This window comes from Micromys minutus, assembly GCF_963924665.1.
Source record: "Micromys minutus genome assembly, chromosome: 27".
NCBI lineage: Eukaryota > Metazoa > Chordata > Mammalia > Rodentia > Muridae > Micromys > Micromys minutus.
In genome coordinates, this window is record NC_137962.1 from 9,595,082 (window position 1) to 9,621,596 (window position 26,515).

Sequence of the window (26,515 nt, forward strand, 5' to 3'; positions counted from 1 at the left end):
ACATGCCAGTAGGCAATGAGGCAGAGGCCCAGAGGATTCACGCTCTTGTGTAGGAGGGACCTGTCTGGGTTCTGCCCTTGGGGCTTTCAGAATCCGAGGTTGTACCATGAGGCTTTGCAGTGTCTATTGGGATGAGAGTCAGCAGAGGCCTGAACCCCCACTGGGCTAATGTCAGTCAGGGCAGGGAAGCCATGGGCTCTGAGTCTCCTCTGCCACCTGCCTTCTGTAGACCAGGGAAGCCAGTTCATGTCACAGACCAAGAATCTCTCCTCAGAATAACAGGAACAAAAGAATAAGGCTACACATGCACACTATTTTTGAGATTGGTTCTCTAAGGGGAGCTAGAATTAGGAACACATAAACCCCAGAGTAAGTCACTTTCAACCAGAGACAGTAGAATCTGCTAAAACTGGTGGTCTCATGATAGAAAGGGGTAAGCTGAGTTCCTAAGAAACAGCTGTTTTGGACAATATAGGCTGTGTCTTGAAAAGAAGATCTCGGCAGGGGCTGAGTGACAAGGGCAGATCACATAGTGAAGGTTTACATGGCAATGATTTGAAAGGCAGACTGAAAGCGAGAGATGGACCACTCAGCTGTGCCTTGTCTACTCTAAGTTCTTTTCTGATACCTGATATAACAAGATGTTGGAAATAACATACATTGTAACTGCTGAATGATGGCATCTGTTTCCTTGTCTGCCACATGTTTGGGCTTATTTATGTTACACACATGAAGCAATAAACATGAAGCGTGACGCTGTGGGGTGCATGGCCATGAAGACGGGGCATTGTTGTCACATAGGAATAAGTGAAAGAACAGAACATGCAGCTTTCTAGGTGTTCAGCTTAGATACCCAAAGGTATGGTAGAGGTGGTGCAGGTAAATGGCTTTAAGGTCCCTGTCTGGTAGTCACATCCTTTCCATGCATGGTCAAATATAGAGGTTTCCTGCCCAGAGAGAACCCTGTCTCTGCCCCAATACTACCCCAGCACACAGAGCAAACTCAGAAGACATGATGGAGATGAGGGGCCTCTGCTCAACTCCAGAGGGTTTTGGGTCTTTTAAGCCTGATTTTTCTATTCCTTAGGCCATGAATTTACTGCAGCTGGTCAGAAGAGCTTCGAACCAACAGGTTTTCAAAATGTGCTCTCTGGGTTGTACAGTCCTGTGGTGTTCTCAGCCTCGGGAGCCAATCTGACAGATGCACACCTCTTCTGTCTGCTTGCCTGTGACCATGACTCCTGCTGTGATGGCTTCATTCTCACACAGGTCAAAGGAGGTATGGCCAACAAGAGAGTGGGCCAACAGGAGGGCGGGCCAGTGAGAGGGTGGGGCCTAACTAGGGATACATGGCATTTGGAGACCCCAAAACCACAGAACCTGCCATTGTAATTTGCTAGCATGATACTACCATGCCCAAATCGAAGGTAGAATTCACACACAAAGTCATGACCTCTTTCCTATATCAAGATTGTACCATATTTTATGTCATTAGATTGGTTTATTAAAGCTGTCTCCAGTTTCAGAAAGCAAAGCAGGAGCTCTGAAAGCTGACATCATTTGCTCAGTATTATACACCTTCTGAAAGGACAGGATGATATTTAACCCAAGGTGTATTTTTCCAGTATCTCACTGTTAGCTGAGAATCCTGGCAATGTCACATTAGGTCAAACTGCCTTAGGTCACGGCTCTGTTCCCGATGATGATAAAGGTAATCAGCCCAAGGTCTCTCTTCCCCTCAGTCATTCTAAGTGGCTCCTCCACAGTGCATATCTCTGGATTTTATAGAAGTAAGCCCGGTATGTAGTTAGCAGGTTAGGCTGTGGTTAGGGGATGTTGGAGTTAGAGGAGCAAGATCAGATCACAGATTCAGTGGCCTGCTGGAAAAACAGAGGCTGGCCCAGGCTTTGTGGTATAAAAAAGCACTTAGATGAGGTGAGAAAACCGAAGCAATGCTAGAGCGGGCATTGCTGGGCTAGAGGCTGGGAGACTCCATGTGTTCTGAAGGTTACTAGCAGACTCTGGGTCTGAGTAAGCTTGTCAGCGCGGTGAGTGGATGCCTGGAAACAAGAGCTCACACTTCCTTTTCCTGCCTCCTGTCCTTTTCTCCCTGACAACATTGCTGAGAGAGGGAAGGATAATTGGTAATTACTAGGTCCTGAAAGAAAGTTAAATACAACTTTGGAAACCAATAGTAAGTGTTTTGTCCTATTCAGAGAGAGAAATGAAGATTCCTTGGGTCTCAAACAGAGTGTAGACTTTAATTTGGGGGTATGAAGGGAGACGGTAGTCCTTGGGCAGAGGAGGCAGGCTACAGAGAGTAGGTGCATGATAGACAGGGAACGCCGAGCTAGCTGGATTTCCCAGGGCAGGGAAAACTAGCACAGGGTGGCCTTGGCTTAGGAAGCAGGAGGGAGCGGTTTCAGCATTTGGTTTGTTTTTTTCATCTGCACTAATCAACATTTTCATCTTGATAACACCTGGGAGCCATGCAAGTTTTGGACATGACCTGAGCCTTCCTTTACTTAAAACAACAAAACGGTTTGGACAGGGTCTACAGTATGCTAGGCAGCCCTCTAATTCAATGACCTTAGACTTCATGCCCTCCTCCACCTCCTTAGTAAGTAGTAGGATTACTGCTGTGCACCTCCAAACCTGGCTTTCTGTGGTGCTGGAGTGGTGAGGGCCTGGGTCATGGTCACATTTGCATTTGAAGCCAGCACTCTGGCTGTAGTGTGGGAAGGTGACAGATGAGGCTGACTTAGGTATGGGGTGGCCAAGAAGGTGAGAAGCTGAGCCAGGTGGCCCAGGCTCCGTCGGTGACAATGGCATTAGGAAAAGGAAACAAATTCAAAGGGAATCTGGATATGGGTAGTAGGAAAGAGGGAGTGTGCGGCTGGCTCACGCGGTGGTTGGCTTCTGCTCTAAGGTGAGTAATGCAGACACACCGGTTATCTATGGCACCACACCTAGGGGGCCCAGGAGTCCATCTCGGCCCACTAAGTTTGAAACACCTTTGAGACATTTACCAAACCTGCCTCACTTTGTATGAAAAGATCCAGGGTCTAGAGGTGCAGAGTGGATGAAAGACAGAAAGCACTGCATAGGAAGTAACATCCAGAGGCATCAGCGAGGACAAAGGCCCGAAGACAGAAGCAGCAGAAGGAGTAGGAGTAGGGCTGTGGAAGCATCTCTGTTGCTAGGATGCTATGTAGGCCTGTGGCTCTTGGATCCAACTCCAGCACCACAGGAAGCCTGGTTGGGAGGTGCACACAGGATACAAAGTTCAAGGTCACTGAGTCAGAGGGCTGCTTAGGATACATTAAACCCCATCTTAATTCCTTTTAAGTAGAAGGTTTGAGTGCAGGTGAGAATTCTGTGTGAGCAGTGGTGGATGAGAGGGTGAGGAGTGAGTCGGTCACACCCTAGTGAACACCTGAAAGAAAGGTGGAACCACTGGGCAAGGAGAAAGAAACTCAGGGCAAATTAAAATAACCAAATGAGGAAGGATAGGATGAGCACGGAGCACTGACAGTCCCCCGTGCTGCTGACAACTCAAGAAAACAACTGTTGGAAGATGCCCAGCTGACCTCACTGCATCAGTAGTGGTGAAAAGGAAACAGGTTGGGTTTTGTTGTTGTTTTTATTGTAACAGTCTTTCTTATCCCATGTTGGAATTTACTATGTGCCCAAGGATGACTTTAAACTCATGACCTTCCTATTTCTGCCTCTTCAGTGCTGTTATAGACATGCTCAGTCGTGCCAGGTTTGTATTGTACTAGGAATTGAACCTGGGCTTTATGTATGCAGAGCAGCACTCTACCAATTGAGCTACATTCTCAGCCCCAGAATGAGACTGTTTTGTTGAAGAAATGGTTAGAACAACTTGATTCCTAACCATTCTTATGGTTGCAGCCATATGACTATACAATGTGGGCTCCTGTTAGTATTTAGACGGGCAAGTCATTAACTGTCTCTTGCTTGTGCATGAACACATGTCTTTCTTCATACCCATGTTTAGAAAGTCCGTCTTCAGAGACAGGATGCCTCTTTGAATTAAACATATATTCTGTGGGCACCACCATTTCTCCAGATGTTGTGTTACTCAGCAGACCATGTGATCTTTCCATGTGGAAACACTGACTTCATTTTCCCTAGGATCATATATGAAGGCTCATTTTGTTCCATGGGGCAGTGAGCCTTCCAAGCCCCTTTTTTCCATGACACTGTGGTTGGCAGCCTGCTTGCTATTCCCTCCAAGTCATCATGAATTGCCCAACATCTTATCCACCCCTACGCTCACACGCAGGGCCAGAATTTGGGGCCCTTGTGACATGCCTAAAAACATTTTACTGTCCTTTCAGACTCATCTGGTACAGTGGGTGGTTAGGTGTTTTAATTTAGGGGCTTTGGCTGGACTTTCTAAGATCTGGGGACAGAATCCTGTTATACCCTTTACCGCAGCATTCGAAATCCTTGAGCTTTCTTTAAAATCCCCCTTTCCCCTTACCCCTCCTAGCATCCCTCACAAAAGCTGCAGCTGCCTCTAGTCTCCTCTGGCTACCTATCTCTAGCTCCCAATGGGTGGCTGTATTTTCAATAGGGAGGAGTTAGTGACAACTCCTGAGACTCTAATCCTGCATTGTAGTGGAGGATACTGGGAAGAGGGATTCTAGGGATCTCCCATGCTCTAAGGGTTACATAAGTGTCACTGAAGCTGGAGGGTGTGAGGAGCAAGTAACTGGTCTCTGTCACAGGAACATGTGGTGCCAGTAGAGGAAGATGACCCTGGGGGTCAGGGTCAAGGGCACCAAGCTTTGAATTAAGTATGTTATTATTTCTCCCTTTCTCCCTCCCTCCCTGCTTCTCTCCTTCTCTCCCTCCCTTTCTCCATGGTTTCTCCTCTCCTTCTTGCTCTCTTGCTCACTTTTCCTCTCCCCTAAACTATGGTGCTCAGAATCTTTTGGGCTCCCACATTCTTTTTGTACCCAGACTGCCCTGGTTCTACAGCTCAGTCTGCTCCTCTGTGGGCTGCTGCCTCCTCCCTTGCACTACTGCTCAGACCCCGGGAAAATCCTCTTCTCTTTTCCTAGTCTCAGTCTCCCTCTCTGTGATAAGAGGGTATCTAATGAGGCCAGTGACTCTTGATCCTGGTTGTACTGCAGTCTTCTGCATGCTCCTTGTGAACATTAATTCCACAATAGCATCTCAACCCTCATGTGACAACATGACACAGTCCACAACTGGTGCCAGAACTGAACACTTCTGCAATTCTCCCTGTGTAGTGTAACAGTGCCACATGAGACCTCTAACGCCATCTTTGGGAAGTGAGTTGAAAGCAGGCTTTTGTGTCCCAGTGTCACTGTCCCACCCTCAGGCAGAGTCCAGGCTCTCAGAGCAAAGGATGCACAGCCCTCATGATTTTCCTCACACTGGACTCTTCCCTTTGACAGGGCCCACCATCTGTGGACTTCTCAGTTCTCCTGACGTCTTGGTTTGTCACATCAATGACTGGAGGGACGCCTCTGATCCTCAGGTCAATGCTACATGTGCTGGGGTGACATACAACCAGGGGAGCCGCCAGATGGCCTTGAGTCTGGGAGGCCAAGAGTTCCTTCAGGGTATGTAAGCCTCTACATGTCACCATGCTCCTAAGTTCCTCTTCCCACCAGTTAACATCTTAGGCACAGTTCTACATCCTGAGAGCTTGTACCCCTACTCAGCTTCAGAATTCCCAGGGTACAGATACGTCCTCACACTGATCTCATCCTCCAGGCTAAGCAGGCTCCATTTACAGTGTAGAAGGAAATGGCACCCCTGAAGCTGCACAGAAAGCTAATGCCTGAATTTAGCCATATACATATATCAGCAAAACATTAAGTTGATTTAGCTCTCAAAGCTTCAGGTTATCTGGGATCAAGAGGAATCTAGCATGCCCAGCTACTAGTCCAGTATCCCTGGGCCAACTGGGACTGGACCTGCTCTGTCTGGTTTCCTCCTCGTTGTAGGTGTGTGTTGGTTTTTCCCGCAGGTAGCAGAGTCAGGACAGAATAAGAAAGAAGTACAAAGCTTCTGAAAGTCTAAGACACTCATCTCTGCCTCATTTGTGGTACATAATCAAACCACATGGGGAAACCAGAAGCCAAAAGACGGGAAATACTGTTCCATTCGTAGGAGGCATTGCAAAGTCTCATGTAAAATGACTGCAGAGAATTAAGGGTGGAGGACTACAGTGAGAGACCCTGGCTGTTCCCCTGGAAGTTAATGAACTACCCGCTTCTAATCACAGGACAGGCCTGTTAGAGATGAGAAGGAGCTGCGGAAGCCGAGAGTTTCTCATTTCCTATTTTGCTGAAACTTTTCAGACTTTACAGAAAGAAATATAAATGCTAGAGATAGCAGGCCTGCCCCTCAATGCACGAGAGAAGTACTGAGTTTCTGAGGCCTCTCTGTGCCAGTCAGGCCTCCTATGTGCCTTCTTACTTGCGCTCTTAGCAAGCTCAGTAGAGAGGACAGACTTTCCTTTCTGTCCTAAGATGGCATTGGCCAGGCCAGTGCTGATCACAAGGTTGGCCACAGTGGGGCCAGTATCACCCACAACTGGTTAGACATTCTAAATCTCAGCACCCCCCATGCCCAATAGGCCCAGGAACCTGTATTCTGAGAAGCAGATTCAATAATTCTTAAACCAGTTGCCTGCTAGGTTGGAAGAGAAGATAGCAATATCGGTTGTCATAGAAACAAAATACCTCATAGGACTGTTAGATAGCACCAAGGATGAGACCTGCTCCTACCTCGGTGGGAGTGATTCCAGGAAGTGTCATTGTGACCACTCCCTTCATACAGCTGAAGGAAAACGGGCACACAGGAGTTAAGTCACTCCTCAGGAGGAGCCTGGGCCTAAAACCAGACTCTGGGAGTCTTAACCACTCCAGCTGTCAGATATGCAGGAATATTTTGGATGATATTGTATATCTTTTTAAACACTTGCTGATACCTAGACCAATATATAGTATGCATGTCATTCTTTTAAGAATTATATATACCTTACCAATTTTTAGATTCATGACAGAGAGCTTTAAATCCACTGCAGAAAACACACAGGCGATCTGGATGGCACACCCAACCAAAGCCTGGAAAGACACTGCAGAATATGGTGGAATCCAGGGAGCTTAAGTAGCTCCTTTTGGGGGTAAACAGAATCAAACAGCTTATTTATGGGATGGCTGCCTCACAGATGGTCTTCATTACTCCGAGAGATACCCAGGGTGAAAACAGGCATTTCAGGAAAGACATGTGGTAAATTGGCAGCAGTACGTCACTGAACTGCTTACGCCTGGACATGTGCTTGCTGTGTGTGTCCAGGCAGCCAGGAATGTGCCCTGGCTTGGCCTCCCTGCAAAGGAATTACAACGAAAGGCCTTTGAAGGATTTAGGGCTGTATGTAAATCTGCTCATCTGCTCGTGTGTGTGTGTGTGTGTGTGTGTGTGTGTGTGTGTGGCGCCATATGTGTAGTATGTGTGTGGTCTCTATGTATATATGTGGGGTGTGTATGTGTGTGTTTGTGTGTTTGTGTGTATGTGAGTATAGATTTTAGACTGAGTTCCAACTGTCGGATCATTCACCTGTTTGTCTCACAGCAATCCTCAATAGGGTGGATTACTTTTTTATCAGCTAGCTTCTAATGTCAGAGTCAAGTAAAGCAGAGAACCTAAAGAGGGCCTGGGAAATTCAGGTTTAGCTGATTAAAGCTAATGTGGGGAGGGTCCTAGTTGTAGAAAGCTACAACACAGTGGAATCCATGCCCTTTAAACTGAAGCACACCACAGTCTGCTCTGCATTATTCTTTTCATGATCCTTTGGACCACCTGCTGAGGCTCACAACCTGAGGAGTGCAAATCAGAGCTTGGTGTATGCTATTGTTCATCAATGCCACAACTGTGGCTCAACTCTTAATTTTGAACCCCAAGTTCTTGTTCAAACTTCCCACCATGCCCCTAGAGACACTTTCTACTGCTATGGTACCACATATGATCATGTCTGATCACATATGATTTCCTGAAAGCAGACAATGCTTTCAAATCATCTGTTGTTATGGCACAATTGTTTGGCTTCTCTGACACTTTGGAATTCCACTTTTCAGATGTCACTACAGTCCTCACTTCTGGACTTGGTCTGAATGCCAGCTCACAGAAAATTCCACTTCAAAGGTGGCAAAGGAGAGTTGTTGAAAGGCTACTGGAGACAGGAACAGAGGGTTGAGGGAGGGGTGGTGTAGCCAGCCATGACTAAGTGGTGGTCCTCATGAGATATAACCACAACCTTGGGATATATCCTCCACCACAAAACACAACCTACCAGGTGGATGAGAGGCATCAAGCCAGTTTCTGAGTGCAAAAGTTGCAAAGTTTTTCATCACTAAGGCCACGGTACTTCCCAGCTAGCTGAGGTGACAGGTGTGGGCATCATTAAAGCAAAAGAAGCCTGCAGTCCGTTACTTCTTAGACTCATGGGAATGTGGGACACCTGTGCTCAGTTTCTAGAAACTAGCTAAGTTCTACCTAAGATCACGTACTCCTATGTGAAATCTGTGGCTGTTTTCTGGTGCCCATGTCAAATGAATGCATCTACTACCAACCCCAAAGAACACCAAGAAATGATTTTGTACAACCTGAGACCACAGCAGGTATACACAGGAAGTTTTCCCCTCAAACGACCAGGGGTGCATGCTGCATGAGAGTACTCGGTAAAAGTATTCCGTGAGAGGACTCAGAGCGCTGGGGTTTTGCTTAGACTTGGAGTCTGAGACTAAAAAGGGAAAAAATGAAGAATGTTTACCACCAAGAGGAAAGAGTGTAAGAAATCTAGTTTTAGCCAGTGTGGCACCAGAGGAGGAGAACATGCCAGAAATAAAGGCCTAGCTATAGTGGGAAAGGGGGAGTAATGGGAAAAGGAGAGGATATGAGGCATTATCACGGTCAAAATATATGATAAATGTCAATAAAAATGTTTTTAGAAAGCCCTTTGCTGCATATAATGAATATATGTCAATAAAAATTAAAGAATAGTTAATAACATAGAAATAAATTAAATAAGAAAAGCTGCCACTGACTGGATGTGAATCACATGTGAAGGATCCAGAAGGCAGTACTGTGAAGTGTCGCCATCATTTGGTTGCCAGCCTCAATTTGTTTTTACATTTATTGATTTATGTATTTGATTGTGTGTGTGTAGTGTAGTGTGGTGGGAGCACACAAACCACCATGAGCATGTGAAGTCAGAGAACAACTTGACTGTGTCGATTCTCTTTTTCTAACTTGTGGGACCTCGGCATCAAGTTTAGGACACCAGCCTTCGTGGCAAGTGGCCTTATTTGCACCCTCTTGGCCCCAGCTTCATTGAGAATATCAGAATCTCAGCAGGGCTCCATGTCAGGCAACATCAACAATGGAACCTCCTAAAAATCTTGTTGTTTTTGTCATTGTTTTTGATGTTGTTGTTAAAGCCATTTTGTAACTGCTATGGTCATTGTCCAATGTCATAGGCTTGTGACCCTTCCCATATTAGTCTGTTTTATTCTGAGCTAGATCCCTCAAGTCTGGCCAGCTCTAGTTTTTGCACCAGAGTGTTGGAGTGGTACACCATGAGGTTTTGGAGAGCCTGTATAGAAAGCAGAGTTCTCAAGCCAGGAGGGCCTTAAGGGGATTATGGGGCGATTGTAATGGTTGGTGACCCATGAGAACAAGCACAAACGGGCTCACCAGATGGCCATCTTCTGCAGGTCTGACACTCTTGGAGGGAACTCAAGACAGCTTTACCAGCTTCCAGCAGGTCTACCTCTGGAAAGGTGAGCTCCAAGTTGGGGAAGAAGGGGTCACACAAGAGTAACTTCCTGAGTTTAACCCAAGGTTTCATCCACAAGTTTGCCTCCATTCCCGTGGACTCAGGCGTGGGATGCAGACATGTTTTGGGCATGCATTTTATGGAGCAGAAGGCACCCACTGCTCATCAGAGGAAGCACACAGTCTAGAAGAGTGTCATATGAACACCAATATTTATGAGAATTTTTAAAAGGCTAAATGTAAATATTTACAGTGTCACAGGGAGTCTAGTTCTAGCCCTTAGAGATTGGCCAGTGTTTGGTACAGGGCCAATCCTGCTCTTCTGGGTGGCTGGATCTATCCCTGCCTTGTACTTAGCAACTGGTTGTGGGACATGAATGCTGTTATGTGGTTGCCTCACGTGATCTTGTCTTATTCTTCCTAGATTCTGACATGGGGTCTCGGCCTGAATCTATGGGATGTGGAAAGGGAATGGTGCCGAGGTCAGAATCTCCAGAAGGAGCAGGTACTGACTTGGAAACATACAGCTGAGTCTACACTCCAGAGACAGAATGGTGGTACCCAAGGTTTAATCAATGGACGAGCCTTTTATTATTACTCCATTCTGAAACCTCAGAACCTCGCAAAGCATCAAATTATGCCTCAAGTTCTAGCTACCCACTCATAAATACAGAGAGTCCTGTAGTGGGTAGTCAGGATGGAAAGTAAAGTGGCTTCATTGCCAATTCCCACTGTTGCTGAAACAAATAAACAAGCAAACACTATAACTATAGCAGGAGAAATTGGGTGCTTAAACGGCAGAACTTAACTGCGCATGCCCATGACTCTCACTAATGTCAACCCCGAGGGCCTAGAAAAATGTTACTATGTATCAGAAAATATCAATTGTGTCAAAATGAGAAGTCAGTTAGGAGTCATTGCATGGAAGAGTTAATCTAGACAGGAATTGAGGTTGAACATGGGGAAGGTGTGAGAACACCTCACCACCAGAACCTACAGCTGTTTTTATTATAGCTATTTTTATTTTCCATGGCATTAAGAGTGATGGAAAAAAATGAAAGAAAGCAAGAGGTGGAGAGGGATGGAAAGGAAATCTGATACAAATGGGGAATATCTTATCCCACTCAATGTGGCTATAACAAAATTACAGACTAGCTAATTTAAAAGAAGTAAGTATATTTAGCTCTGAACTGTGAAGGCTGACAAATCCAGGGTTGAATGCCTGCCTGTAGTCAGGACCTTCTGTTGTGCAATAACGCAGTAGAAGTCATCAAAAGGGTTCAAGAGAGTAAGAGGGGAGCCAGTTTGATTTTAATGCCCACCCTGCTGTACAACAGCCTGCCAAGCATGCATTGAGCCTGGATTCTGACGTGACTTAGCTAACAGGGGTGTGTCTGGCTAAAAGTTTCAAACAGAAGAATCTGATGAGGTGGTCCTTTGGTTGGCAGAGCTATGCCATCCGAGGCCACCCAGAAATGGGCTGAAATCTTAGAGGGATTCCCTGCCTTAGGTAGAAAGGATGACCAAACCAAAATTCTGGGTTTACAACTGTATGGTTTTTAAGAACTTCTAAGATCTTCTGAACCCCTTTGCCTGACCATATTGCTACCCTGTCATTTCCAGCCCTGATTTGGCCTCAGACTTGTGAGAGTGTTTTAGTCTCTATCTTTTCTCTGTCCTCAAGTCTACTTCTCTCTGTTCCATGCTTTCAAGATATGTGTAATGCTCACCCCTCCTTCTTTTGCAGATGTGGCAACAGAACTTTTCTCCCCCATGGACATTTCCCAGGTCATTGTCACCACAAGCCTCTCATTTCCCAGCCAGCAGTACAGGCTCTTCACACACCTGTTTTCAGCAGAACAGGCATACCTATGGTGCCTCTCTCGTGAGTATCTTAGCCTGCAGCTTTCAACAACACCTGAGAAGTAGAGAAGTTTAAATTTCTTGGTATAACTTAAGGGTCACTACATTCTTAGCATAAAAGTGGGGTTTACTATCAGATTTCAGGAAGTTCACATTGAAGTAGTTCTGCTCAGCAACTGGAACTTACCATTCATCCATCCATCTATCCATCCATCCATCAATTCATTCATTCATTCATTCACTCATTCATTCATTCATTCATCTATACATGCCATACATACATACATACATACATACATACATACATACAACCAATGTTGAATATGCATTATGTCCTAGGACTAACCTTTGACTGTGTGGATAAGAACCAAACCAGAATAAGCCATACTTTTTTCTAAAGGAGCTCATAGGTATCTTTGGCAAGACTGTCATAGGTAGGGAATTAAGTGCTCACATGCAAATCTCTGGTCTCTGGTTTGCAGTTAGTGCCTTTGAGAAGCCATAAGTAGAGATACTGAGCTCTCACCAGTGTCTCCTGTGTGGCTGAGTTTGTGTCTGACCTCTCATCTCACTTCAGCTCTGTCAATAATCAAGCAATAATATCCTCTGTTCCCCACTGCAGAGATGCCAAGGGTTTTTATCTAGGCTTTCATGGATATCATGGGTATACTAGTATTTTGCCAACCTGACACAAGCTAGGGTCAGCTAGCTTAAGGAAATTTCTCCAACAGATTGGTTTTATGAGACATTTTGTAAATTAGTGATTGATGTGAAAGAACCTATCCCACTGTGGGCAATGCCATCCCTGGGCTGCTGGTCCTGGGTTGCATAAGAAGACAGGCAGAAGAAGGCACAGAAAGTAAGCCAATAAGCAGCATTCAATCATGGTCTCTGCATCAGTTCCTGCCTACTTCAGGTTTGAGTCCCTCCATAATGGACAGTAAGCTGTAAGATGAATAAAGCCTTTCCTGCCCAGGTCACTTGTAGTTATGGTGTTTATCTCAGCAGTAAAAAAGTAAATTAATGCAGTGGGCCTCTGCCTTAAAAGAGTCCCCAGATGATTCTGCCTACCCAAGGCCCTCATTGGACTAAACACCAACTGTCCTCTTGCTTTTAGGGTGTGCCCAGGAGCCTGTTTTCTGTCAACTTGCAGACATAACAGAAAGCTCATCTTTGTATTTCACCTGCTTCCTATACCCCGAAGCTCAGGTCTGTGACAGTGTCATGGAATCTAGTGCCAAGAACTGCAGTCAGATTCTGCCTCACCAACCAATGGCCCTCTTCCGGAGGAAAGGCAAGCACTGTGGTCTCTATAATCTGGGCACTTGATGGGCTGTCACTCTGTGAGGTCAGAAACAGTATGATTCACTTTCTTTTCCTTTAGACATATTCTACACACACACATACACACACACACAGACACACGACTGAATGTTTTAAAGAGAGCAAAGAAGGATACATAAAACTGATCAGAAGAAGGAAAGAGGAGAAAATAGTATAATTATATTACAATCTCAAAACCTAATTTTTTATGTATATACATATATAAAACACATATATTGGTGAATATATAGGGATAGATAGATAGATAGTTAGATAGATAGATAGATAGATAGATAGATAGATAGATAGATAGATAGATAGAATAAGATTATTCATGGTCCTTCAGAGATGTGAAGCCATCTTGCCTTACTGGCACCAAAATTTTGTGCAACTGTGTACAATTCAGAAACAGTGATTTTTAACACTGTCACAGTTGCTCTCTCTCTTCAAGGGCAGTGATTATGCCATTTTGTCATCATGATGGTGATGTCATTTCTTTCATCCTGTTCTCCCAGCAGTTTCTTCTGTCGTCTTTGCCAGAGCCCTTCTCATGTTTGAAGGCCCTCAGTTTCTCCGAAAATGTCAGAGACCACAAGGCTGTGGAGCAACTCTATTTTGTGGGAGCTTCTTGACTATAGGTCCCTCTTAAGTATGATCTGGTTCAGTCACTTTTAGTGGGACTGCTCCTACTCGTAGGCCCTTTGCCAGAGGCGCCTCCCAGTGCTTGGGCTGAGTACACATGCTAGAAAAGTAGGAGAGTGTTGGGTTCCTGGGAGCCTAGATCATGCTCTCAAATGCACTCTGGGGTTTGTGTATCTACTATCCAGGGTGCTAAGAGACTGTCTTTTCTGGGTCTTGAAAGAGATTCAGAATAAATCTTTAATCTTTACCTTTGTGGAAAGGACACTTGATCTACTCTTTTTTCCTGGAGATGCAGGAATACAGAGGCAAATACAATCCTGGTGCTTCACACAGGGAAGTAAAAGCTGCTTCCTAGTCCTTGGAGACAAGGTTTATTTCTCCATATGCTTCCTAGATCCTGAGACTGTATGTTCCGTCTCTCTCAGAGCTTCATTTTCCACACGGGCTAGAGCCTTTTCAACAGTTCCCAGCATGAAGCCCTAGGGTTCTATTCCAAGCATCTAATAGTGTTTATATCTGCAATTATAGAACTCGAGAAGTAGAGTTGGGGGATCAGAATTTCAAAGATATCCTTGGCTAAATATTGAATTCAAGGCTAGTTTAGCCTACACAGAAGCTTATCTTCAAAATCAACCAAACCAAATGGAATCTCCTGAGTCTTAGTCTAGTGAAATTTGGGGAACAAATGTATGAGTTTAATCTGTCATCTTCCTAGAATTTCAGTTTGGATTCTACTCATTATCCATATATTTTCAAAGGGGTAATAATTTTTACTTGTTTTTCTTCTGTGCAGTTGTGCTGAATGATAGAGTAAAAAACTTTTATACTCGCCTGCCATTCCAAAAGCTCACAGGGATTTCTATCAGAGACAAAATTCCCATGTCTGGAAAACTCATTTCCAATGGGTAAGTGGCCAATTTCTACCTCTAAGCTTATTATTAAGACTTGTTGGGTTCCACAAAAAGATGGTGTCTTTGCCTTTAAAGGCAGCAGCATAACAACAATCCAACCAAAGCTAGGGGTGTAGGAGATAACCAGGCAGAAATCCTTGAAGAAGGCAAATAATGTTAAATTCTATACTCAGTGCTGAGCCTACAGTCTGCCGAGGGAGCTCATATGTCTTTAGCAGTGTTGTCAGCTAATAAATGTGATCAGGATTGCCATGAACTTCTTCCTTGGAGTCTTTTGGTGCCGTGCTCAGTGTCTTGAGAGTATGCACAATTATAAACAGAGCCTTAGCTTATAGAAATGCTTACTTATGACTTCTACAACCTATTGTTTACCAGAAGCTGTTATTTCTTTACTCCTTGCTTTGCTAGCTGTTACAACTGAGGAAGAAGTTCTCTCAGCACACTTGATCCACCTCCCTTTTCAGAATCTCCAAGCAGGCTTTTGCCTATCTGCATTCCTGGGCCTGCCCTGGGCCTCCCACATTTGAGGTCCTTGGAAGAGACTAATGAATCGAATCGAGATTTTAAGAAAATCCCCAGTGAGTCTTTTGCATTTTAGTAGTCACTGATCAGTGAACTGCTAATCCGTGAAGTGCTGTTTAGTTATGCGATTGCATCATGTTGCTGGCAACTAGGTGCTATTTCTGAGAACGGAGCTCGTATGATGGCACAAGCTGCTTTGTCTTGAGATTCAGTTTGACATCACCTTATTAATGGAGGGAATAGAAGCTAGATGTCACCATGCTGGAAGAAGAGATAGAAACCAGATATATTTTGTTGGATGTTACCATGCTGATCTTGGTACTGAGACAAGAACTGGTGAGACAGAGCTTATGATCAGCTACAAAACCTATAGTCCAGGCTAGAGCTCCAGCTCATATACAGCCAGCAAATCAGATAATATTGCTGATGCCAAGAAGTGCGTGCTTACAGGAGCCCGATAGAGCTGTCTCCTGAGTGGCTCTGCCAGATCATGACAAATACAGAGGTGGTTGCTCACGGCCAACATTGAACTGAGAATAGGGTTCCCAATGGAGGAGCTAGAGAAGGGACCAAAGGAGATGAAGGGGTTTGCAACTCCATGAGAACAATATCAACCAACCAGAATTCCCAGGGAGTAAACCATTATCCAAAGAGTACACATAAGCCAACCCAGGTCTCCAGCTGCATAAGTAGCAGAAGATAGCCTTGTTGAGCATCAGTGGGAGGAGAAACTCTTGGTTCTGCCAAGGCTCTAAGACCCAGTGTAGGGGAATGTCTGGGTGAGGAGGTGGGAGAAAGTGGGTGGATGGGTGGGTGAGCATCCTCATAGAAGCAGGGGGAGAAGGGATGGGATAAGGAGCTTATGGAGAGAAAACTGAGAAAAGGGATAACATTTGAAATGTGAATAAAATATATCCAAAAAAAGAACAGTAGACTTTAAAAAGGAATGGGAAGCAATAGGTAGGTAGGTAGATAACAGAGCAGGGATCTATGGCAGAGAAAGCCAGAGGGGAAGATTTAACATGTTCTGGGTAGAGATACACTGGAAAAACTACCAAGCAGAAACAAGTTTGACACTGGGATATGACTTGAATTTAGGACAGAACAGCACAAAACCAGTCAGGATCCTGATATCAGAAAGGACCAAGAGGTTAAGCAAGCTCTCAGGAGTCAGGAGCGATTGGTTGATCAGATCAAGACATGGAATCAAGGCAGGGAAATAGTCAGAACTGGGTTCCAGAGCATTGGCTTGAATTGCTAGGGTCCTCCTACCATGAAGCTGCAGGTGAGGTCTTGCAGCTACACTGGTGGATGAACAAGAATGGCCCTGGAGAGGGCTTGACTGAATGCCTAAATTAACGGAGGACCTAAGAGTAGAAAATTGTCTTCAGGGAGCTAGAATACCAGTGCCAGCTGAAGCACCCACACTTTATGTACTTACAAAGAAATCGGATCCCATAAGTTTGAGTAATTCCATTCCTTCTGCACAACAGAATCTGGTGCCCACAGGAAGCTTCACACACATTTTGCTTTCTCACTGTAGGTTCTTTGAGTGTGAGCGGCTCTGTGACAGGGACCCATGCTGCACTGGCTTTGGTTTTCTAAATGTCTCCCAGCTGCAAGGTACGACTAATGAAGCAAGCAGCCCCCACTCTCAGTGTTATACCTCGTGTAGAACACTCATGTTTATGATCCTATATGGTCCTTGGCATCTCCTCATGGCAAGGAGGATAAGTTAGCCACATGTGCAGTAAGGAAACAGAGGTTAGGATAAGCAAGTGTCTCATCACTATCAAATTATCATCATAGCTGTTCTAGTTTATAATCTATCCACCTCATACACACAGGTCTATCTGATCCCAGGGACTGTCCCTTCTTGTTTCCACACTTCCTTTATGTGCCCTTTTCTGTACTTTCAGAGCTGTATAGACAGCATGGTTGGTTGAGCTTTAGATGATCGATATTGAACATTCACTCAGTCACTTACTGATGGTATGATTCTGGACAATTTATTTATAATCTAGCTAGGCCTTAGTTAACGTTCTCATCTGTAAACCAGGCCCAATGAAATGTTACCCACAGATCCAACTCGTCTCTGTCTCTTCTATGAATGATTAACAGCTATTCAGTTAGGAGCAGCTACTTCCTTTCCTGGAGTCATAAGTTATTATAGTTTATATATGTGGATCTGGATTTGTTGGCATGTTCATCACCTGGAATACAGTACAGAAGTCCCAGCATCCACTGAGAAATGGCTTGCAGAATTCTTCCTGCTCAGTTCATGTTTCTCACTACCCCACCTTCCTGGGCTCTGTGTCCTCCTCCAGGAGGGGAGGTGACCTGCTTGACTATGAACAGCATGGGGATTCAAACATGCAGTGAGGAGAATGGAGCAGCCTGGCACATTTTGGACTGTGGCTCTGAGGACATTGAAGTCCACACCTATCCCTTTGGGTGGTACCAAAAGCCTGGTGAGTAACCTGCTCCTGGAAGTTGTCTCTGATATTGACCATATCCCAAGCCTGCACTAGGATGATGTCTTAGGATCAGGAAGATTAGTCAGAATTCACTGGATGCCAATGACAAAAATTATTCTATTTAATTTAAGAAGAAAAAAGATGCTTTGGAGACTGCTCATCAACTTAAAGGAAATATTAGCAATTAGATCTCAGGAAAGATGGAACAAGACCATATTCAAGGGTATAGTTAGCTAGGGCATATAGACTGCTTCTTCAGTTTGCCACTTGTGGATGCTTTTGGGGGGCTGTTTGTGGTATGCTATAGAAGTCTTACATTCAGGGCAAGGTTGTCCAGCATACTCTGTGAATAGCCTTGCTGCTGGGGGAAGGGAGGGAACAGCACGAGTTGAGACCTCAGACAACACAGAAGTACTAGGAGAAAGGAGGCTTAGCCTCCTTATGTCCTGTTGCTGAACAAACAGCAAAGTCAACAGTTGCCTGCTCTGTGATGATCCCTTGGACTCCTCGCTGTGTCAATTTTTATCCTCTGTCAGGATGATGTACTTTATGACAGTATCAGGAAACGGAAGGAAGGGGGCAGCCTGAGTGTGTTTTCAGGCACTTAAGTCAGGATTTCAGGAAAGACAGCCTTTGTGAGTCATAAAGGCAAGTGGTTGTATCACCTAAGACTCAATTCCATGTCTGTTTCAGGAGAACAATCTGAAATCAATAAAGGAAAGGGTGAATATTTCTATGTCTGATTAGATAAAACTACACTCACATTTGATGTTAGCATCCTCCCTCATAGGACAGGATGGTCTTTGTAAGACTCATACCATTACTTAGCCTCTATCAGTAGGGCAAGTGACTGAGGTTCACGGGTCCAGTCCACCTCGGCTCTGGATGTCTATGGTGCAGACAAGTGCATGGAAACTAGAGACTAGCCATCAGAGGAGCAAACTCATGAAGACATCTCAGAGATGAAAGTATTGTCTCAGGAAATAACAGAGATCAGTGTCCCCAACTTGACACATAGGTCACTTCCTTCTAAATTCCATTTCTGAGTGAACCTGGACAGTACTGGCTGTTACTGACACTTCCCTAGAAACTAGGGTTATGTAATGGTTGCTGTAACTGAAGTCTTAGAGAAGTTGAACTTTGGTCTCCATATTCTTCTTACTGCAAAACTACCATTTCCCTAGTTTGGGCAAAAACTTAGTTTGAGATAAAAACGGACATTCTCCTTGTGCCTGCTGTGTATCAGAAACGTGCTACATCTACACACAAGCCTTGACATGTTGCATTATGGGAGCTCAGTGGAGTAACTTACAAGAAACACATTCATCAACTCAAAAAAGTTAACGTGATGGCAAACCAGCTGCTTCTGCAGTGGTCTTTCTTGTTCGAGCTATGTTGTAACTAAAGGGTACAGTTTGGTTTCTAGGGCAGAGCTTCTCTTAGCCTTGCTCATGTGTCTCTGTGTTCTTTAGCTTTATGGAGTTAGTATGGACACGATTGTTTCCAGGCTAAAAGACACCTTCCTGCTAATCACTTGATCTGTCATAATTTGAAGTTGCAGTGTTGGGTTTTTCTTTTCTTTCAACAGGTTAAATTTTTTTTTAGGAAAAATATGGGAGGTGTATAATGGAATTGCCTCTGTGGACTTATATTTTCATACAGAGACTTCTCTAGGCATTAGCATGAGGGCCAGGGAGGATAGGAACGTGCTTGCCTAATACATTAGTTCTACATGAGCTCCATGGACAGCTGCAAGCCTTAAGCTGCCTCGGAGCTGTGCTCACCTCAGGCCTCCATGTCTGTCCTTTCACCTTTTCACCCGCCGGCATCTGGAAAACGCCACTTTCCATTTTCATTTGACTATGGAAGAGTTGGAAAGAAAGAAGCTTAAGCAGTAATTCATTTGTTCAGAATGTGATGGAAGTCATGCCAAGCTATTTCAACATCTTGACAGGCTGGCAAGAATAAGAACCCAAGGTACTCCTGGTTCCAACAGGTTCCAGCTGCTCTGGTCCTTTTCATCTGGCAGCCTAGAGAGCTAGAGTGTCTTCCAACACATATTCTGAGGCTCACAGTAGGGATTCAGGAGTCCTGACCAGAAGCCACATGGCAGACAGTGAAAAATCTTATCAGGGTTGTCACGCATCAGCAAGTACTGCCACGTCCAGAACTCTGTAGCATGACAGCCTGGCCTCTTTTCATGAGGCCAGCACTTTGGAAACACTATCTCATTAAATCCTCATTCCCCTGTCAGAGGGGAAACAAGAGAGGTGGGAAGGCTCAAGGGTAAATAGCAAATGATGACAGACCTGGGACCCAGTTAATTTTACCTCTTAAGTTGCTCTGTCACATGGCAGAGTGAGAATGATCCTCGTCTCCTGACCTCCAGGAACTCTTAGTCTTAAAGGGAGACAGATGATGATGAGGTAAACCCCTGTTGCTGAGATTCCCACCTTTGGGATGGACTCTTCAAAACTTTACTGGGTGTTGGTACTGATGTGCTGTGCTGGTCATTATGGGTCGGGAGAAGAACAGAATGTTGCTGTTTTTCATAGGCATGTCCTAGAAAGACCAGACTGAGCATGCGTGAATAACTCCAACATGGCAGGCACAGCCTACAGGCCGTCTGATCATACAAAGTATTGCTGAAAAAGAAAAGCCACACTTTTCTAGTCCCTTTCTTTGTACCAAACAATCATGTATCATAGCAGAGAAGAATCTGTACAGGCCTTGAGAAGGTGGCACACACAGGCAACTGAGCCTCCGCCTTGAAAGTGGGTCTGCTCCTAACTGCTTTCGCTTAGTCCTTGCACAAGAGACATGCTGTGACTGAGGAACTCTGATAGGGAGAAGGTAGGAGATGGCCTGCTAGAATGACAGAGACAAATGGCCTCCTTAAACCCTGGCTGTCTGCACACACAATTCTGAGCATGCATATGGCATCAGTGTAATTCCTTTCCTGTCCCCCATGGAGGACATGCATTCTCTAACCAGAGAGTTAAATCACAGCAATGCCACAGGTGTGGCTGAGACAAGTCTTCTGGAGGAAGAGGTAGCAAACTATAAAAGGGAAGAGAGAACTGCTCTTTTACAGGGATCATGCCAAAGAGACTGCAGGGAAAACTGAGTCTGAAATAACAGGTAGACAAGAGAGGGCAGAGAGCTGAGACAAGGGAAACACAGATGCTCTCCTCCACACATCTTAGCTTCAGCAGAGAGGGATACACACCAACCACTATGTCCTGACTTCTTTACTCTCACTGTTCTCATGGATAATGAAACAAAGCGGAGTCCTCCCATGTCCAGGAACAGAAAAATACGAAGAACATAGAAGGGTCAAAACGGGTCCTCACAGATCCTATAGTAATGGGCTTGCTGATGCTGCTGTCCTCAAGTTTATCCATGTCTGATGTTTCTTAGCACAGAAATGCAGAAGCCTTGGGCAACTTCGTGGATGGAAATGTGTTGTCTGTAGTCCTCCCCAGCAGAAGGACTCAGAGAAGAAGCATTTGTGGTGTATGTGTGCAGGACACTAGGGTTACTCAGGTCCACATATAAACTCAGGACATCCTGCATAGGTTGGAACAGGCCATGACAACCCCTGCATCTTGAAAAAGATCCCCTACCCTGTTTGTATGTGCAGCACATGGGCTTCAGTGGGGCTACACTTGGCTTTGTTCAGTAAGTCAAATGTGTCTTCTTGGAATGACAGTCACAGCTCTGGGTTCTTTTTCTATGCAAGGTCTCTCAAAGTTTTTAATGTTATAGACACAAAAGAGATTTTAGGAAGGGAATAACAATCTTTCCTAGTTATCCTTGGGTCCAACACAGATGGTGCCACATTCACAGAGCAGTTACTTTATCCTCCACCCTTCCTCCCATCAAACCAACACGCTCACATTTACCAGGCACTATGTGTTCCTACCATCGGCTAGCACCCAGAGTTCCCTCACCCTGGCACCTTCTATCTCCTCACAAGCCGATGAGGTGAAGCTTATTCTATTTCTTATACCCAGACTAGATAGCTTTAGAGCTTTTGTACTCCATCACTTATGACACAGAATGTATAGTCCCATCTGTAACCAAGATCTCAATTCTCTAGACATAAGCTGGGTGTATATTGATTCTTTCAGTTCTGATGCAAAATACCTGACATTTAAGTCAGAACTTAGAACCTATGCAAAGGGTGCGATCTCACAGGGTTCCCCACTACCTGCTAACTATGAGCTCAGGACCTCCCGTTCTTCCAGACAACTGACTGTAAGTTAAGAATTTCCATTTTCTTTTTTAGTGTCCAATAGCTCAAGGAATGCATTAGCTACTATTCACAATTTATTAGGACAGATTCAACTGGGACTGGGCCATGATATAGCTCAGAAGTAGTGCTTCTCTGGCATGTGTAAGTCTTGGGTTCCATCTCTACCAAGGCAAGCAAACAAAATCCAAATCCTTACAATTCAATAGCCATGCGGAAAGCAGTGTGGAAAGTGGGTTAGAGGATCCCTTGCCTCTCCTGGCTATGTGCTTGCTAACTGTGGAGCTTTCCAAACCTGGCAGCTAAGGAATGCTGTGCCAGGAGACAGAATAAAGTCCTGATGCACAGATATTAACTACATGCCACTGTCACGAATGCTTGCTATATCCCCTGAGGTCAATACTCTGAACATGGCTTGTTTCATGCCACTAGGTTACTGCTGCAGGCAGATCTAGAAAGCTGTATATACACATGGGTTCTGAGAGCTTTGCCTCAGTCACCTGTTCTCAGTTCATGTGCTTCTGTTGTTCCTAGTTTTTCTCTAATACCACACGCAACACAAATAAAGCTCTCTTTGGATTTCATCATAGATTTCTAGAACAGTGTACCCAGATAACAGGAAGAACACATTTGGATAAACACCCTCAGAGGATGGTCAGGATGTTTCCTAATGGCTCTACACTTGGGTTCCCTATTCTGACTTCTGGGAAGGGACAACAAAACAGGGTGTGATTAGAGTCCAGATACAGGCCTGGTACAAAGGTGTATAGTGGGGAAGTTGTTATCAATTGTGGGGTGTTTTTAGTGTGAGTGGGGTGTTTTTAGTGTGAGTGTGTGTGTCCTCATTCAGAGGTTGGTATAGGGATGCCTACTGGGAATATCAAATTTCAGGCTCATCCCTGGCTCCTAGAGTTGGCCCCTTAGAAGATGGGTCTCAGCAAAGTATTGCCCCATATTACCAACCCCTGAGGCAGCTTTAATGCCAACTAAAGTTTGACAGTTGATGTCTGTAAATGATATGAAAAGATGCCTCTGGGAGAGTGGAACAAAAGGAGAGAAGAGGGTATGACTGAAGGTCTGAGGCCTTGAGAGGTTGGGGCTCTTAGTTCAGTTTATGTGGTTACCATAGAGCAGAGTGACTTATACGGAAATGCCTCTTATAGTTTCAGAAGTAGGAAGGCCAATTATTGCCAACATGCTGGCCTATGGAGAGGCTCTTCCTGCACTGTGACAGGGTCTGAAGTGAGAAGAAAAGCAACACAGTAGAGACAGCAGCTTTTAAAACAGGATTGTTCCCAGGATCAGATCCAGAGGCCACACATACCTCCCCAACCCCTCTTCATCACCACGCCATTTATGGATTCACAAAGATTGGAGCCCACAGATCTAACCACCATTCAAAAGTCCTACCTATAGATGTTCATAGAGGCAAATGAACTTCAACCAGAGATCTGGAGGAAGCATTCAAGTCATAGCATGTTGTTCTGCACACCAGACCAAAGAGAATAAGATAGAAGATAGAAATTTTGGGACCAGCCTAGAAACCTATTCTGACCTGAAGGACAAGAGACAGTAACATGAGTGCGCCTTTATGAGGGAGAAATCCTCTGAGTAGATGAAACCAGAATTTTTTAACTGCTTACTATATTTCCTAAGTTGCCGTACCAGAGCCTATGAGAAAAAGGAGTTCTGGGCTTGGTCCTCTTTAAGTCACTGGAAGAAGGAAGAATAAGGATGCTTTGAAGATTTAGATGTGTTCAGTGAAGGGAGAGGAAGGGAAGAGGCTAGAACATTTCTGTCTCATCTACAGGGTATATAGTTCCTCACCGAATTCTTATATCATCTTCACTATACAAAAACCAAGGCCAGGCATCAAAACCAGATGACCTGTCTCTGTGCATTTCTTCGTCATGATAAATCATTTTCAAAACCAGCTCTGTCTTTGACACTATCCAGGTATTCCACTCACGTAAATTGCTATTTATCACTGTTGTTTATTGATCTATTGCATCCTGTTTCTATGGCACACATTATTTATCAGGCTGCCTCTTGTAGTCCCACAGTGTCATCTCCAGAGTACAGATGTGGAAACTGAGACAGACTGAGGTTACAGCAGCAGGCTTTTGTGGGTGACTAATGACATGTGAGTGAATAGTGCATTGCACTATTAGGTGCAATAATAGGTGGACGCTATCAGGCAGTGTTGAAGTGTACTGAAACCTCTTTATCCTGTGCGGTGGTAACTGAAGCATGAGTTTGGACAGAGCCTTTCTAGTTCAGGGTCATAAGAGAAGTTGTTATGGAGGTCCATCCCCAACTCATGCTCTCTTGCACAGACCTCTGGTTTCCACCAGTGCCCTGCAACTTTGCTGTTGTCTCTGTAGTAAAATACTGCATTTACTTCTTTTCAGTTGTGTGGAGTGATGCTCCCAGTTTTTGCCCATCTACTGCCCTGAAATCACTCACTGAGGAGAAGGGTAAGTTCACTGTCTAGCTCTCTTTACTTCCTTTTTTTCCTTTTCCTTTGTGCAATGACTTAGCATTTAAAGTATGACACTGTTATATTCATAAATTCTAGACTCCGTGGATAGATCAAACACACTTGTGGGTATGCTAGACGTCAGCAATGTGCCCTTTCCACAGATACAAAGGACAGAAGTGCACACATAACAGTTCACAGAATCAGATGGGTTTTAAGCCTGATGTTCTCCTTGTCCTGCCTTAAGTATATATTACCCTCACAGGTACTCTCTAGACTCATACAGTCCCAGACAAGTCCAGGAGGAGGGTAGTGTTGTGGTCTCCAAAGGCAGTTGTTTGGTTTTTGGGGAGCAGGAGAGCTGTAACTTGCAGCTACTGTACAGAGGGCACATTAGATACTGAAGCTATGATCCCACACCCAGGAATTCAACCAAGACTGAGGTAGACCATTCTTATATTCTGCTGCAACATGCTTCAAGTGGCTGCATGGTAGCAGAGAGTGTGAGGGCTGGGGATGCTCCATGCTCCAGGGTGAGGTGAAATGATCTGGCCAGTGTTGGGTAAGCCTTCTGCACTGTCCCTTCTTCCATTTCTCATTACCAAGCAATGAGAAGCACAGAGTACGTCTCAGGTGCCACTCAGCTGAGAGAAAACTTCCATTAATCCCTGTCCTATGACATGCTGCCTGAGAAGGCTGGGATATCTATTATTATGTCCCGACCTGAGAAGCTAAACCACAGATCCTGTAGGAAGGAGTTGACACCAAGGCCGTGGCTGAAGTCTAAAGATGTCAGCCTGTGTCATCAGCCTGCTTCTTGCAGTAAAAGCAGTTGGCTAAAAATCACATAACATATACATGTAGACTATCCTCAGCATCCTGTATTGGGTGTCACTTGATCAGGTGCCACTTCCCTGAAGGACTATGATGCAGGTGTCATTATTGCCATGTCATAGGTTATAAGGCTATAACAGAACAGATGATACTCAAATCCTTACTGAAGAGCCATGTCTAAACCAAAATTTATTCTGATTTGTGTCAGAGTAGTATATAAACATTGTTGGGATAGTCAAAGTGTCCCAAAGATTTGTGATACACACATGCACACACACAGGCAGGCACGCACACACACACACACACACACACACACACACACACACACACACCTATACCACCTCTATTCTACTTCCTTCTCATGCTAGAGGTCACCACTTTGAATTTTTGTGTCTCTATGTTGCTTCTCTTCTCTCTGCTTTTCTAAGTCACATACAGATCCCATTGCTACTCATTTTGTCCAATTTAGAACCACCCCTGCCTGCAGCCCTTCCCCACTCCTGCCAAGCAAGAGCTAGCTGACACACTGGCTGGAATATTCCAGTTTTATGCTGCTCTGTATGTCTGTATATCTCTACTATGATGTTGCAGACCCTCATTGGTTTTCACCCATTGTCGTGTGTATATTCCCATGCTGCCACTGAGCTCTCGAAGCATACATCATTTAGCTGGTGTTTTGTGGTCATCTGCCTACTCTTTGCTCTCATGTGCCAGCTTTCACAACAGTCACTCTTCATCATCATAAAAACGTTGGGATGAATGAACGCTCAGAGCTCCTTCTGAAGGCCAAACTGTTTACCGAGCTGATTCTCCTAAGAGGAATTTTACACCAGAAAAAAAAGAGTGATATTTTAAGACTTGGCTCACATTGTCTAATTGCCCTCAAATACTTGTTTCTAGCTTTTGGCTATGAATTAACATGTTTTCCCATATTACATGCTCGCCATTCTAAAATATTATTATATCAAAAATAGCAAACTTGTAGAAAAACAATGAACAGTGCTTGGGTGTATAAATGTCAAATACAGCTTCAGATGTACAAATCAGACCATAGCAAGGTGAATAATGCTTGTTCTGTTTGTGTTGTTGAGACTTAACACACCCACAAGAAACATAATGAAATACTACAGTACTGAGTGTCTCCCTCCATGAAGTCCATAGTTCTGAGAAGGTGCTTCCAAGACAGAGTTGATGTCACAGTAGTTTTGAATGTGCCTTCAGTGAGACAGATTTAAAAACCATCTGGGCAGAGAGTCCCCAATTTTTCCTGGAGTTGATCTGAAATGAGGAAACTAGGTTAGTTTAAAATGGTTCTTTGTGTGTACATAAATAATATATTTAAATGTAGTCTAGTCTAGCTTTTTAA

The 26,515-nt window shown here is 44.5% G+C and overlaps 1 protein-coding gene across 1 annotated transcript in view; it reads left to right on the forward strand.

The window, feature by feature from the left end:
• The window catches only part of TG (thyroglobulin), a gene marked incomplete at both ends in the record, with an annotated part of 179,405 nt that overhangs the window by 58,296 nt on the left and 94,594 nt on the right, over nt 1-26,515 (forward strand). The window contains 10 exons of the mRNA XM_080939317.1: nt 1,088-1,279; nt 5,454-5,621; nt 9,783-9,848; nt 10,268-10,348; nt 11,591-11,728; nt 12,824-13,009; nt 14,465-14,576; nt 16,648-16,727; nt 17,432-17,575; nt 24,248-24,313. Coding sequence (XP_080795443.1) covers nt 1,088-1,279; nt 5,454-5,621; nt 9,783-9,848; nt 10,268-10,348; nt 11,591-11,728; nt 12,824-13,009; nt 14,465-14,576; nt 16,648-16,727; nt 17,432-17,575; nt 24,248-24,313 — 1,233 coding nt within the window. The remainder of the gene's footprint in view (nt 1-1,087; nt 1,280-5,453; nt 5,622-9,782; nt 9,849-10,267; nt 10,349-11,590; nt 11,729-12,823; nt 13,010-14,464; nt 14,577-16,647; nt 16,728-17,431; nt 17,576-24,247; nt 24,314-26,515) is intronic.